Below are 15,353 nucleotides of genomic sequence, written 5' to 3'. Positions count from 1 at the left end.
ATTAACTTACACCATTTCTCACTTTGAGAGTCTTTGCTTTCTAGTGATCCTGGAAATGAGAAATAATTTTCATGCCCAGCAAGACCCAGCTCCTTTATATACTTTTAAAATTATTCTTAAAACCCAAACAGTTCATTTTTAAAACTCATCCTTGCTCCTCCCACACATAATCACAGGCAGCTAAAAGAAACCAATTAGCATTTAAAAACATTCTGCCTGGAAATCTCTGTCCCCAGATCCAAGAGTTCATTAGGTACCCTTTCTATCGTTCATGTAACGAAAACATGAGTTCCCTTTTCTCCTGTCTCCAATAACAATTTTCTTACGGTCTTTCAACTCCTCACTAACAGGCTCCGGGTTCTTTAAGCTTCTGCCTGCCACCAAGTTCACCTCTTAGTTGGCCGTGTGGGGGTGTGTGGAGGGAGTGATTTTTCAGCTATCTTCAGTCCACCCCAGTGCAGTTTCCTTGTTTCCTTGAATTGAATTTCTGGACTATTTCAGTGGAATTTTCACAACAAATATGTATTCCACAGCTATCATTAATTTTTTTGTTGTTCTTATTTGGACTATAAGAATATTTGTTATTTTCTTCACCCATTAGTTAGGAGATGTATATGTAGTAAATATTAATAAATATGTTTACATTTTACTAGATAGAATATAGTCAAATTGGATCAATGTTTAACATGATTTTGAGATAATTTTATTTACAGTGATAAGATTTGTGTGTGGAAATGCTTAAAATGCTCTTATTTTTTTAAAGGACCTATCATTACGTTGTAGTTGGAAGGTATCTCTATATTAATTGCTAAATTTGTTTTTTTTTCTAGGAGTCTGAATATGTTTCTGCTCATCTTCATGAATGGATAGATCTGATTTTTGGCTATAAACAGAGGGGGCCAGCTGCAGTGGAGGCACTCAATGTTTTCTATTACTGTAGTTATGAAGGTATAAGCCTATACTTTTTCTCTTATGTTAATAAAAAATATTATTTAATATGTGTTTATACATGGTATTTTTGGCATAACTATTTAACACAAGAAAGACTACATTTAAAAAATAATTTTAGTTATCTTTTCTATTTGAAAGGCTGCTGCTTTTTAAAAAAATAGTAGTTAAAATGTCAATTATTGGTGGCATAAAAGATTTTGATCTCTGGCCATATGTATCCTATTCAGTTGGGTCTGAGTATTCTGTATTAAATTGTTAGCAGGCATTATATAAGAGTTTTTAAAATTAAAATAACAAATTCTTCCAATGATAATAAGATGACAGTATTCTAATGTTTAGCTCTGGATCAAGAACATTTTCTGAAGGCTTTGAAAGGCTTAAGAAGGAGTTCTTTCCTAATCCTTCCATAGAGCTAATAGTTCTAAAGATTATAAATAGTGTGAAGTTTTATGAATTTGAGCAGAACCCACATGACTTTTGGTAAATAGACAAGCATGTTTTTACCTTGCTGTATTCATTTGATAACAGTTTTGTAGGAAGGTAGTATAGCATGGTGGTTAGGAGCATAGTCTTTGAAATCAGACTTTACCTAGTTTGGTCAATTACTAGCTATGTAACAATAGGGATTAAGTATGGCTGGTATAATCAGTTAGCCAGAATATCACCTTGCCCAACTTTTGTTAGATAAACTAATTTATAGCAGTAATTTTGTGTGGTTATTACACTTGTTTCAGCTTAACTATCATGAAGAAAGCAATCAGGTGTACTATGAGTATAGTGTGCATTTTTATAAGAGAAACTTTTATAGACTACCAGTTAACTTTTGTTTAAAATATTTTAGTTCTAAACAGTGGGTGGAATTTATTTTTGTACATATTTAATATCTGAAGCTTTACTGATTTTTTAAAAGTTATCTCTTTACAGTAGTTTTATAAATTGATGAACGGAATAATATTTTGTTGAAAATATACTAATCAGTCTCTGATATGTTAAACAGTTGTGTGGCTTGCTGATTTGTTTTCACTCTATAGTGAATTGACTACTTCTCTTGGTTTTAGGAGCTGTGGATCTGGATGCCTTAACAGATGAGAAGGAAAGAAAAGCCTTAGAAGGGATGATTAACAATTTTGGGCAAACACCTTGTCAACTGTTAAAGGTAAAGCATAAAAGTTATTGATTACCGAAGTCCAGAATTTAATTTCTAAGGAATAGTACTACCAGTAATTTTCAAGGTTTTTAATGATTTAAAACCTAATTTCAGAATTATCTAGAATTTGGAAAAAATTATACTGTCACTTTAAAAATAAATAGATTTAAATGATTGTTCCTATTTTTTTTAATTAATTTATTAATTTATTTATTTTTGGCTGTGTTGGGTCTTCCATTTCTGTGCGAGGGCTTTCTCTAGTTGCGGCAAGCGGGGGCCACTCTTCATCGCGGTGCGCGGGCCTTTCACTGTCGTAGCCTCTTGTTGCGGGGCACAGGCTCCAGACATGCAGGCTCAGTAGTTGTTGCTCATGGGCCTAGTTGCTCCGCGGCATGTGGGATCTTCCCAGACCAGGGCTTGAACCCGTGTCCCCTGCATTGACAGACAGATTCTCAGCCACTGCGCCACCAGGGAAGCCCATGATTGTTCCTATTTTGAATGTCAAAATATTGCAGTCAAAATCCACATATTCAGTCAATTCGTCTTAAGTCACAAAGGATTTATATTTACTCAGAAAGCCAATCACATTTATTTTGTTGTTTCTGGGAAAGGAAAAGGTGAGGTTGAAGGCCCCTGTCAGGTGAGCCTTCCTCCCTCCTTTATTAAATGGAGAAGTAGCTCAAACTGAGTACCAGTTAGGTTATACCATTAAAGTTGTTCTAATACTGGGACTCATTGCATGTATAAGACTTTTAGTAGCTGACATCTGCCCCCAAAGGGTTCTTATCATCCAGAGCCCAAACCCAGTCCTAAAAATCAAATTGCAGAATATATAAAATCGAAGTATAGATATTACTGTATTTCTTTTCCCATCCTAGTATCTGAAGTTAAATTATTGTCTTCCTGATTGCATACAGCTTTGGATTCATAGAAGTTAATCCAGTATTAGCTTGCAAAGACGTCTTGATCTTTGTTAGTATATGAATTTGGAAATGAGGAATACATAATAATATACCATTTATTAAGTTGATACTTTCCTATGCAAGCACTGTGCTAAGTGATTTACCTAACTTCACAGTAAATATTCAATTATCCTTACTTTTTACATGATGAAGCCGTATTTCATAGAAATTAATACCTAGCCTACAACACCTTAGAAAAATCAAATACTTTTTTCCAACTTTATACAACTAGGATGTGACTGGGACAGAATTTGGATGCATGATCATCTAACTCCAAATCCTTTCTTCCATGCCATGTTTCCTCTGAATTAATAGCTGTTGAACTTGTAGATCATTTTTCCATTCTTATGGGCTGTTATTTATATCCTAATTATGACACTTCCACCTTAGTTAGTTGTATATTTATTCATTTGCCTCACTATATTATAATATGTTAAAGGCGGCAACGTTTTAAAAAACATTTTTGTATCTTTCTTGCATATAGTTTGTGGGCAGTAAGTATTTGTTGAACTGAAATCTCCACAGCTATAACAGCAACAGTATATCTAAACTCTGGCTTATAGATGAACTTCTGTTAATTCAGTTATCAGACCAAGATTTATAATTGTTACTATTCCTTAGCAACAGTTTGAATCCTCCAACATTGATTTTTGCAGAATACTCATATTTGAAATCAGTCTTTATTCCTTACCTGCTGATAGTCAGAAGGCAAAAGTAACAGAATAAAACACAACACTTCATTGGACTTTGAAATAGATTCTATAATATTTTTGTAGCAGCTTTATTTTTTTTTTTACAAGGGCAGTGCTAATTAGTTTTTAAGATAAAAAAATGACAAAAATCAGCTTTTGATTTCAAATAAAGTGAATAATACTCACATGGATAATTCAGAGATAAATATTGAATTAGAGCTCTTAAATCTGTTTCCCATAATCTAATATTTTGCAATGGAGATAGAATCCTCTTTAGCTAGATTTCTATTCTGCATTTTAACTGTGGCATTGGAATATTAATTTGACTTGTAATTTTCTTCTCATTTAAAAAGGTGATAATATCTTTTGTTTCTGACATTAAAGGTAAGGAATAATAATAACTTATTTGAAAAGCAATGCAGTAATATCTATAATTTGATTCTGAGAATATTGACATTCAAATCTTATTTCAGGAATTAAAGATTCACCCGTATTATAAATTTTGACTTTTGAATAATGTATTTAATTTTACCAAACATATACATAAGCATGTACCATATTTATGGTACTTTTCTATGTGTTGAAAATCCAAAAATGAATATGACTTATTTTCTGACTTTAAGGTACCTATTGTCTAGTTGGGAAAGACCATAACCAACTATATGTAATACAACATAGAAAGAAATAAGTACTAAATAAAATACTAAATAATGTAGTGTGCTGAGAAAAATAATAGAATAGTTAATTCTGCCTTAGAGATTCAAGGGAGAGATCAGTACGAAAAACTTTAAAGTAGAAGTAGGGTTTCTCTGGGAATGAAGAGGGCCCGAACTCTGCCAAGGAAATTGAGGAAAAGCCAGGAGTTGTCAATAGTGCATGGTATGTAATCCATCATAGCTAGAGTCTGGTATGTATGAAGGAATATGGTGAGAGATGTTTTAATGTAATTATGGAATTATTTTTTTCTTAATTTTTTTTTGAAGGAACCACACCCTTCTAGATTATCAGCAGAGGAAGCAGTGCAGAAGCAAACCAAAACAGACACTTCAACCTTTAACTTATTTCAATACCTCCCTGAACTCAAGTCATTTTTTATAGAGGTAATATCCAATTTGATAATATCAAAGGATTTTCTCTGTGATTTCTGTACACTTCATTGTTCCTTTTGTTCTTTAATGGAGAGGGTGGATTTTAATACTTAATCCAAAATAGTAAATAATACTTCAGTATTATGTTCTTAGATTTTTTAAAACAACCTTGTTGAAAGCTTTTGTTTGCTGCTGTAATGTTTGTTTTGGCTTTCTTTCTTCCAACCTCACGTTCTCCCGAAGGAAACATAAAGAGGAAGAATAATTTGACTTAAATTGCTTTTTGTGTAGTTGAGATGATATATAGAGGAAGTCTGAAATAACTTTTAATTACAGTGTCTACTCACATATAAAATATGGCCCATGAGTCAGATTGTTAATTGATGATGTCAGAAGGAATAGTCAAGTGGAGCAAGATAGATAGTTAATGCTGTTCTTGAAAGAGTACCTTCAAATTCACATGTTTAAATATACATATTGAATTACAGTTGATTCTTGAACAACACAGGTTTGAACAGTGTGGGTCTACTTATACATGGATTTTTTTTCAATAGTAAATACTACAGTACTACATAATCTGGGATTGGTTGAATTTGTGGGTGCAGAACTGCAGATAAGGAAGAAGCACAGATACAGATATTATATTTATATATAAATTATATAATAATGCATGGAGGGTTGGTGTCCCAAACCCCTGAGTTGTTCAAGGGTCAGCTGTTCTTTGAATAGTTCAGAATGTGAATATGAAATGCATTAATACCTATAAATTTGGTTAGGACGGATAATAGTAACTCTTCTGGAAGAATACAAAATGATAAAAAGTTACTAAGAATAGATTGGAGATGTGCATAGAACAAGGAATAACTCTCATGCCATACAGCAAACGGTGGTAAATGTTTTCTTAAAGGGCCAGATCGTAAATATTTTGGACTTTGTACCTACATATCATTTGAAGGTGCTTAATTCTTCCAGTAATGAAATGTGACAACATGATTTTGTCTCCCAGGGAAGCTCATTAGAGACTCAGCTCTGCCTAGCACATTCCAAAATTCTAGACTCCCAAAAGAAAAGCCTGTATTCAGACGATTGTTTGCACAAATAGTCTAGGCATAGTGAGCCACGTGTATTATTGAAGACAAGTTTTATATCAGTGTAAGGATGTCTTTGCCTGCCAAGTTCCCTGATGCCAGGCAATGGCCAACCTTGCAAGCAGCCTTTCTAAGGTGAGCAGTCTCAGTCCTGCTATGTTAACTTTTGGCTACACATAGGGCAACCCACAAAACCCTATTTGACCCCTAAAATGATGGACATGTAATAAGATATTATGTAATGCTGATAAAAGTATTTTCATCATATCTAATCATTTGTGGCATTGTTTTTTATAGTACAATACATTCTGAGTTCTGTCTGCAGATGCAATGGCATTTGCCCCTCTCTGCACCCACCCCAAGTCACAGGGTAGCTTTCCTCAGGGCCAGTGTCTGGAGCAGGATTAAGAACACAATAGATATCCTTGGGTACCAATAATTGTTAATCCCTTTTCATCATCATACAAGAAGGTGTTTCCCACTCATTCATATGAAAAGAGAAGGCCTCTTTTAGTTCTCTTCCTAGGTATTAAAATGGTGAAGAAAATTGACGTAGCAGTGAAAGCAAGGGGCTTATTAAATGGATTTCTTCAGATACCATTTCCATTTATGCTGTTTCAATGTCAGTTGTCTTCTCTTGATTAATTCACAGTATGAAGAGAAAAGATATGCATTAACTTCATGTGGTTATACATCATTATTTAGTTCATATAAAGCTCTTAGAAAAGCACCTAGCACATCATATGTACCCACTAATGTTAGTTAGGTTATAATTTATCTAATAAAAGTTAGGTGTAATTTATAAACTATTGTCACATCAAAAAACTTATTTCAAATCGTTTTTCTCTTTCACACTGTAATAAGATAATGGTGGATGTTTTCTGAAGACTGTCTTTATTTTCTGGTCCTTTGTTGTAGCTTTCAGGAAGGGCCTCAGGTAATGGAATAGATCTATTTTTTGAAAGTTAAACCCAAAAGGAAAATTCCATAAAATAGAACTAGTTTTCCCATTTCACTTATTTGAGAAATGTTTTCTTATATGGTCTGTATTTTCTACTTTATATTCATGTCAGTACGGCATGGGAAAAGGAAAGGTTTTAAATCACTGGCTGTTTTAAATGGTTGACACTCCTTGAAATCTACATCCTTGTTTAACAGCAGCATAGTGGAATACAAGAGGTGATGGGTTTCAGAACTTTCAAGTCTGCCATTCAAACATGGTATATAATTCCTTTCGTATGTTTAAAATTAAGTGATGATATGTTTTGATAGAGTACAAGGCTGTATCTCAGGGTTTATCTTTAAAGAAATAGAAGTTTTCAATAATTTTTACCTAATAAAGATAGTAGAACCAGCCACTAAACCTCTGTCCTTTATTTTATAGGGAATTAGTGATGGTATTCCACTAATAAAGGCCATTGTCCCCAAAAATCAGTCTCGTTCTTTTATTTCACAAGGCAGTCCTGAGTTACTGGTAAGTTGATTTATACCTTTTCACACTGCCATGTCTATATCCATTACAACTTATGAAAAAAATTGAGAAAATAAAAAAATTTTATAAGTCTTTTTTAAAAGCATAGGTAAGGGAATTCCCTGGAGGTCCAGTGGTTAGGGCTTCACACTTCCACTGCAGGGGGCCTGAGTTCGATCCCTGGTAGCCTGGTGGGGGAACGAAGATCCCACATGCTGCACAGCACGGCCAAATAAAAAAAGAGAGAAAATTTTAAAATAGAATTAATTTGACCAAGTATAAAAATGTATCTTTTAGGGGCTTCCCTGGTGGCCCTGGTCCGGGAGGATCCCACATGCCGCGGAGCGGCTGGACCCGTGGGCCATGGCTGCTGAGCCTGCATGTCCCGAGCCTGTGCTCCGCTACGGGAGAGGCCACAACAGTTAGAGGCCCGCGTACCGCCCCCCCGCAAAAAAAAAAAGTATCTCTTATTTACAGAGCTTTTAAGTAGTTCTATAATCCTTTTTTTTAAAAATAAATTTATTTATTTATGGCTGCATTGGGTCTTGATTGCTGTGCGCGGGCTTTCTCTAGTTGCAGTGAGCGGGGGCTACTCTTTGTTGTGGTGCACAGGCTTCTCACTGCGGTGGCTTCTCTTGTTGCGGAGCACGGGCTCTAGGTGTGCAGGCTTCAGTAGTTGTGGCACGTGGGCTCAGTAGTTGTGGCGCACGGGCTTAGTTGCTCCGTGGCACGTGGGATCTTCCTGGACCAGGGCTCGAACCCGTGTCCCCTTCATTGGCAGGCGGATTCTTAACCACTGCGCCACGAGGGAAGTCCTAGTTCTGTAATTCTAAAATTTATTTGGAATAATAAATATGTGAAAATACCAGGAAATTTTGTACAAGAAAATTGTGATGTAACTTCTTACTAGATGTTAAAATTTATCATAAGCAGTGAGAATAATGAAAATGAGATATAATACAGAATTGATAAAGGTCCGTCCACATGCAGGACATATTAGTGAGTACTTGAATTTCGTCATTTAATCCACCTAACAATCCTGTGAGATAGGCACAATTATTATTTCCCTTCCTCAGATGAGGAATTAAAACTCAGAAGTAACTTGCTCAAAGTCACAGAGCTAGCAAGGAAGGGACCCTGGCAAATGGACCAAACCTAGGTCTGTCTTATTCTAATTCTGTCACTTAGAAATGATAAAAATTGAGCATAGCACAGTGAAAAGTAGAAATTCCAGAGTTAAACCTATTTTTCTAATTATCCATATTGTGTGTTTGCATCGAAAAAACATCTAGAAAGATATACAAAAATAATAAGTACTCTTGAGTGGCAGAATTCTTGTGATTTTTCAGTTTTAATACCTGTATATTTTTAAATTATCTGAATTTTTTTTTTGGTAATCTGTTACTTTTATCAAGGGAGAATAAAACTTTCCATTTTTTAATGCAAATATTCACTGTTACTGTCCCTAATAAAGGGAGACCTTCTTAATAATTCTTCATAAGATCTATTTATGATTTATGTTCTAAATGATAGGTGTCTTATTTTTATGGTAAGACTTGATCCTTAATTTCTTCTGACTGCCAACTAATAGATGCTAGTAAACTTTGAGAAATTTTGAGGAAAATAATCTTATACTAAAGAAAGATACATTGGGACAGCTTTTCTTGCAGTAGGATAACAATGAGCTTTTTAACCATTTGAATTATTTTAAGACTTTCTTAATGAGTCTCATGTTTTAAGTACACAATCCCACACTACTCCCTAAGTGACAAATGCTAACATCATGTGAGCATTTGGTTATTCTATGTCATTTTCTTTAATTTTCATTTAATGTTTGTCTTCATGTGTTTCTTTTCCAGATAACAGTAAGCATGAATTACGTTATTGGAACCCATGGATGGCTGCCTTACGACAGAAACATTTCTAATTACTTTACATTCATCAGGGATCAAACTGTGACAAATCCAAAGTAAGTAAGTGAACATTTAAAGCAAAACAGGTACAGCTAGTACCTTATTGCCAGGAAAAGCAAATAGATTAAACTTTCCAACTTCCAGCTTTCCTGATCCTGGCATACCCTTATCTTGTCTACTTTGAGGCTGTTAACAGAATTGACAGTCTTACTAAATTGGCTTTGAAAGTCAAGATTTAAATCTTTTCCACACCTTCACCAATCTCAACTTCTTTACACTTAACCCTTGAGACTATTTTGTTACATGTATTTTTGTTTAATGAATAAGATTAATGTAGTTTATGAATGTATTTATCACTTATCAGTAGACATTTCAAAATGAACAGTTGAACAGACTTATTTTTTATTTCTTTTTGGAGAGATTAAAAAAATAGTTCATATCGGTCTAAGTGATCTTTTAAAGAAGAGTCTAATATTTAATTGTGTTTACAGAACTCAGCGTAGTATGAATGGACCTTTTGCTCCAGGGCTGGAGATCACTTCTAAGCTATTTATAGTATCACATGATGCAAAGTTGCTTTTTAGTGCTGGACACTGGGATAATAGCATTCAAGTGATGTCACTTACAAAAGGCAAAATTGTTTCACACAATATCAGACATATGGGTAAGCATTAACCTTTTTTTCCCTGTAAAAAATTTTTTCTGTTTTTTTCCTAACCATAATAATAGTACATACTCCTTATAAAAAGCATAAATTTTACCTTTGAAGCTAAGTGAACTTTTTAATAGAGTTATGTTATGAATATTATATTCTTTCTTTAAGAGTGTCTAATGTATTTTGGTTATACTAAGCACTATATAAATTAAATACAGCTTCATAGTATCTGAAAGATGCTAGGCTAAGTCTGAAAAAATTGGTTGCTAGAATTAGAATTTTATGAAAAAATGGTAAAAAAAAATCTGTCATAGTTGAATAAGAAATCAACTGTCCTATTCTTTAGTAGTAAAGCATGAGAGAGGTAAAATTGTTGAATATAGTTTAACCAGATGCTTCCTTTTTTTTTTTTAACCTTTATCTATCTATCTATCTATCTACTTATTTATTTTGGGCTGTGTTGGGTCTTAGTTGCAGCACATGGGATCTTTTGTTGCAGCACGTGGGCTCTTCATTGTGGCGCGCAGGCTTCTCTGTAGTTGTGGCGCGCGGGCTCCAGAGTGTGTGGGCTCTCTAGTTGCTGCACATGGGCTTAGTTGCCCCGCGGCATGTGGTATCCTAGTTCCCCGACCAGGGATCGAACCCAGGTCCCCAACATTGAAAGCCGGATTCTTAACCACTGGACCACCAGGGAAGTCCCTAACCTGGTGTTCTTAGTGTCTCAGTCTTTTCAATGTAAGAATAAAACATTGAGTAGATTTTTTCCTAATAAAACCGTTAGGGAAGGGGAATGGAGTCTGTTACTAATTCTGCGCCAGTGACTCCCAAGGTGTCACTTAGCTCAGGTTTTTACAGTTTAGGAAAAATGTATTTTATGTTGTGAATTTACAGTGTAATATGTACTATTTTGGCTACGGACACATATTCTATAGGATTGCAGTTCCAGGGGGAATAGAAGGTGAATGGGGATAAGAGAGTAAGGGAGCAGAGAAGCATATCAAAATTAAGTGAGGATCCATTTAAAAGCTACCTAATCTCCTGCCAATATTTTTGACAGGCATTCCCTTGCCTCATGTCTACTCTTCACCATCAAAGAAGGGTGGCCTCAAAGAAAGCTCTCCTACATGATTTTAGTGCTGCTCCTTTTTTATGTCAGTCTTTCCCAGTGCTTTTCCAATGCCATTCCTACATTTCTCCCTGCTAGAACAACTAATTTAGTAATAGTTTGAACATGACCTAAAATTGCCCTTATGATTCTGTTCTAGCCAAACTATGCCATTTCATTTTTTTACATTCCTTTTTCTTACAGATATTGTGACTTGTTTGGCTACAGATTACTGTGGAATACATTTGATTTCTGGTTCCAGAGATACTACATGTATGGTATGGCAGATAACCCAACAGGTAGTCACTCATTTAAATACTCTTGGTTTGGATCAGAGATTCACCCTGGGAATACTATTGAGATGTTCTAATAGAATACTGAATTTTTCTCTTACATTGAATGATTATTTGAGCTCCTTTGCCTCCTTTTACCCCTCATTCTGTTCTGTCTTAATCACCACTTTTTTCCCTAGGTTTATTGTTTGATTCATGACCTTATCTCATATTACCTTCCAAAGATAGCTCCTTATTAACTTCTTCTAGGAAAACAATTATTTTTCTTTTCTCTGTTAACATGATAATATTCCTATTTTCCTTTCAGGTGGAACTACTAGAAATTATAGATTTAGAATTTTCATCAACCTTATTGTGTACTCTCATGATAATGTTGGTGCAAGGAAGTGTCTTTTTTCTTTATGGCTTCTGGATTTTCTACCTTGCTTAGAAAAGTAAACAGGCGTTTTCTCACTCCAAGTTTATAAAAATATCATCTAAAATAGTTCTTGTAACACTTTTCTTGTTTTATTTTTTAAAATTTCAATCTTTAATCCATTTCTATATTTTGTAATACAGAATATTTAATATTAGATATATAATTATGTAGAAAGTCATTTATGCCAGCATAAACGATTACCTACTAAATTGGATCTTTTTCTGTATTCCCCATTCTTTTACATTTATCTATTTCTGTGTCAACACCAAAATGTTTTTACTTTAGTAGTTTAATATTTGGTAAGGCAAATCCCCTCTCACTGTGTTTCCTTTATTAACCACATCTGTTCTTATATGAATATTTATTCTTCTGTATGAACTTTAAAAATACTTCAACTATATCCTCCTAAGAAAACTTCATTTTAGTCTTAATGAAATCATATTTATATATTTATTTGGTATGGATTGACATGTTTATAGTTATTCCTATCCAAAAATAGGAAATGTCTTTCCATATTTGTTTCAGGTCTTTTTTCAATGTCTTTTGATTTTTTTTTTTTTTTCGGTACGCGGGCCTCTCACTATTGTGGCCTCTCCCGTTGCAGAGCACAGGCTCCAGACGCACAGGCTCAGCGGCCGTGGCTCACGGGCCCAGCTGCTCTGCAGCATGTGGGATCTTCCCGGACCGGGGCACGAACCCGTGTCCCCTGCATTGGCAGGCGGACTCTCAACCACTGCGCCACCAGGGAAGCCCTGATAATATTTTTTAATAATTTTTTTCCATTTAGATCCTGTATTTTGTTATATTTACTTTTAATTATCCTATTTTTATGACTGTTTCAGTGGGATTTTTAAATCATTTTTATTTGTAACTATTGCTAGTAAAAAAAAAAGCTATTGATTTCTATACAGTTATCTTATATCTAATCAGTTTACCAAATCCTCTTATCTAGCTCTCATAATTATTAGTATTTCTTGGATTTTCTGAAAACAAGGTAAAATACATTAATGTGATCTGAAAAAATAGTGATTTTCTTTATCTTTTCCAATATACTAATTATTTCATTTTCTTACCCTCATACATTATTAGCAAATATAATAAAGCAAGAAAATTATAGTGAGCCTCCGTGTCTCATGTCTGATTTTGATGAAATTACCTTCATTATTGTGCCATTTAGTATACTGTTTGCTGTTAGGTTTCACTAGGTTTTTTAAAATTTATTTTATTTCAGTAGTTATCTTCCTTCCTTTTTTTTTTTTTTGGTAGGCTTTTAGTTTTAATAAAATTTCAATTTACAGAAAAGATACAAAGGTAGCACATTTTTGCCATTTGTCTTAGCATTCTCTCCCAATCTTTTTCTCAGTATCTTTTTTTTTCTGAATATTCTAAAAGTTGGAAACTCTATGTTCCTTTACCCCTAAACACTTCAGTGTTTTTTCTAAGAACATTCTTATACATAGCCACAGTGCAGTTATCAAAACTGAAATACTTAACATTTATACAATACCATTATCTAATCCGCAGTCCAGGTTCTAATTTTGTCAGTAGTCCTAATAATGTTCTTTACAGCTATTTTCCCAGTTTCTCTTTCTTTTTTAATTTATAGTTTTACTTTTTCTTAATGTAATGTATTATGTTGAGAAGTGTCCTAGGTTTGAACCATCCTTGAATTTCTATAATAAGCCCATATAATTCATGAGATATAGTTATATTTTACTGCAGGATTTTATTTGCTAGTACTTTAGTTATTTCTTTACTTATAAGTGAAATAAATCTGTTTTTATTTTGTCTTTGCATGTTTAGTATTAAGATATGCAACCTTTATAAAATGAATTTGAGAAGAGTCCATCTTCCTCTGTAACTTGAATTGATTAAATAATATAGGAATTACTTAATATTTAAAAGTTAGATAGAGTGGACTAAGCACTCAGACTGATACTCTTAGAGGAAGACAAATGTGACCCAAGTAATAGAGTGTCAGGGAGAATTCATTTACATTGTATAATGCTCGTAGAAGATCTGGGCATTTATCTATGATAATCATAAACCAAATACCATGGAAACTACTCAAACATTCTATCATTATGTATCATAGAAAGTACTGTATCAAACAAAGCACACTAAAAACAGATGAAGGAAACAAGTGCAGATTCCCTGCAATAAATTGTGCTATTAGAAGAATATAATAAGAATATCATTCAATAAAATAGGACCTCAAAGATGAAATTATAAACTAGCATAATAAGATGAAAAGGGAGATTGCAGAAGAATCAAGCTGAGACTAAAACCAATACTGTTACAATTATAGATAAACCCAATGCAGAAGCATCAAGGAACAAATTTGATGTGACTGAAAATCAAATTATTAGCATGGAAGAAAGATTTAAAGTAAAGTGAATAGAAATGAAAAAAAAAGGATTAAAGCAATTAGAAAAAGAATGATAGCTATAGAAATCAAAGACAAGTCAGCATAAAGATAATTGATGTCCTTGAAATAAGGACTCCAATAAATGAAAAAGAGAAAGTATTCAGAGATGTAATAGAAGAAGTTTCTTCCAAGTAAAGGAAGAATAATTCTGTAGATGAAAAGGGCAAATAATATACCTGTTAAAACTAATCCAAATCAATCAACTTTGAAATTCTTCAGATTAAGTTTTTGAGCTTGAAAAGATTGAGAATAATTTGAGAATCCAAGGAGAAACCCAAGAATGAGTACTTGTATGAGTAGACTTAGTGGTAAGAACTAGTTGCAATATCAGTTTGTGATTAGACGGTTTAAATACAGTATAAACCTTTTTAAAGAAAATAGCATACAAGAAAATTACCTTTGCTATTCTGTTTTTATATTAGGGAGGTGTTCCTGTGGGCCTAGCATCTAAACCGTTTCAGATTCTGTACGGACACACTGATGAGGTATTGAGTGTTGGCATCAGCACTGAGCTAGACATGGCAGTGTCAGGATCAAGGGTAAGATTTCACCTTTAAAAATACTGATTTCTTTAATACAAATTCAGAGGCAATATTTATATTTAATTTTTTTTCTAGAAGAATTGGTAAAAGCATAGAAATTTTATACTGTGTTTGCCTTGAACTTTGCAAAAGTAGAAAACTACAGAAAAAAAGAGACTAGATTCTATTTGGGGATTTTACTGGTCTTAGTAAGACTTGAAATTTCAAGATTGGAATTTTTCCTAAGGTACATGTGTCCTTGGTAGAATAATCATTTTCTTAGTTCCTTTACCATATTTCTTTCTCTTGCTCAGTTTCTTTTCTTCTTTTTTGTTCTTCTTTTCTTTTCTCATTTTCTAATATTTTCTGTGTGTAGGATGGCACTGTGATTATACATACCATTCAGAAAGGTCAGTATATGCGGACTTTACGACCACCTTGTGAGAGTTCTCTGCTCTTGACCATTCCCAATTTGGCTATATCTTGGGAAGGACATATTGTCATCTACTCCAGCATTGAAGAAAGTACCACCCTCAAGGTATATAACAGTTTCATGCAGTAGGGCTAGACTATCCATAAGCCTGTCTTCTCCTTCCCACATTGTGTACATATGAGGAGGCA

The 15,353-nt window shown here is 33.9% G+C and overlaps 1 protein-coding gene across 2 annotated transcripts in view; it reads left to right on the top strand.

The window, feature by feature from the left end:
• The window catches only part of NBEAL1 (neurobeachin like 1), a 178,024-nt gene that overhangs the window by 149,090 nt on the left and 13,581 nt on the right, over nt 1–15,353 (top strand). For both annotated transcript variants that reach the window (XM_073807369.1, XM_033859886.2), the window contains 9 exons: nt 831–948; nt 2,010–2,107; nt 4,736–4,852; nt 7,313–7,402; nt 9,259–9,368; nt 9,804–9,976; nt 11,277–11,371; nt 14,634–14,750; nt 15,109–15,270. In XM_073807369.1, coding sequence (XP_073663470.1) covers nt 831–948; nt 2,010–2,107; nt 4,736–4,852; nt 7,313–7,402; nt 9,259–9,368; nt 9,804–9,976; nt 11,277–11,371; nt 14,634–14,750; nt 15,109–15,270 — 1,080 coding nt within the window. The remainder of the gene's footprint in view (nt 1–830; nt 949–2,009; nt 2,108–4,735; nt 4,853–7,312; nt 7,403–9,258; nt 9,369–9,803; nt 9,977–11,276; nt 11,372–14,633; nt 14,751–15,108; nt 15,271–15,353) is intronic.

The sequence above is a fragment of the Tursiops truncatus genome, chromosome 7 (genome assembly GCF_011762595.2).
Source record: "Tursiops truncatus isolate mTurTru1 chromosome 7, mTurTru1.mat.Y, whole genome shotgun sequence".
Classification (NCBI taxonomy): Eukaryota; Metazoa; Chordata; class Mammalia; order Artiodactyla; family Delphinidae; genus Tursiops; species Tursiops truncatus.
Note: the sequence above shows the minus strand (reverse complement) of the source record. Positions and strands in the feature narration are given on the sequence as shown.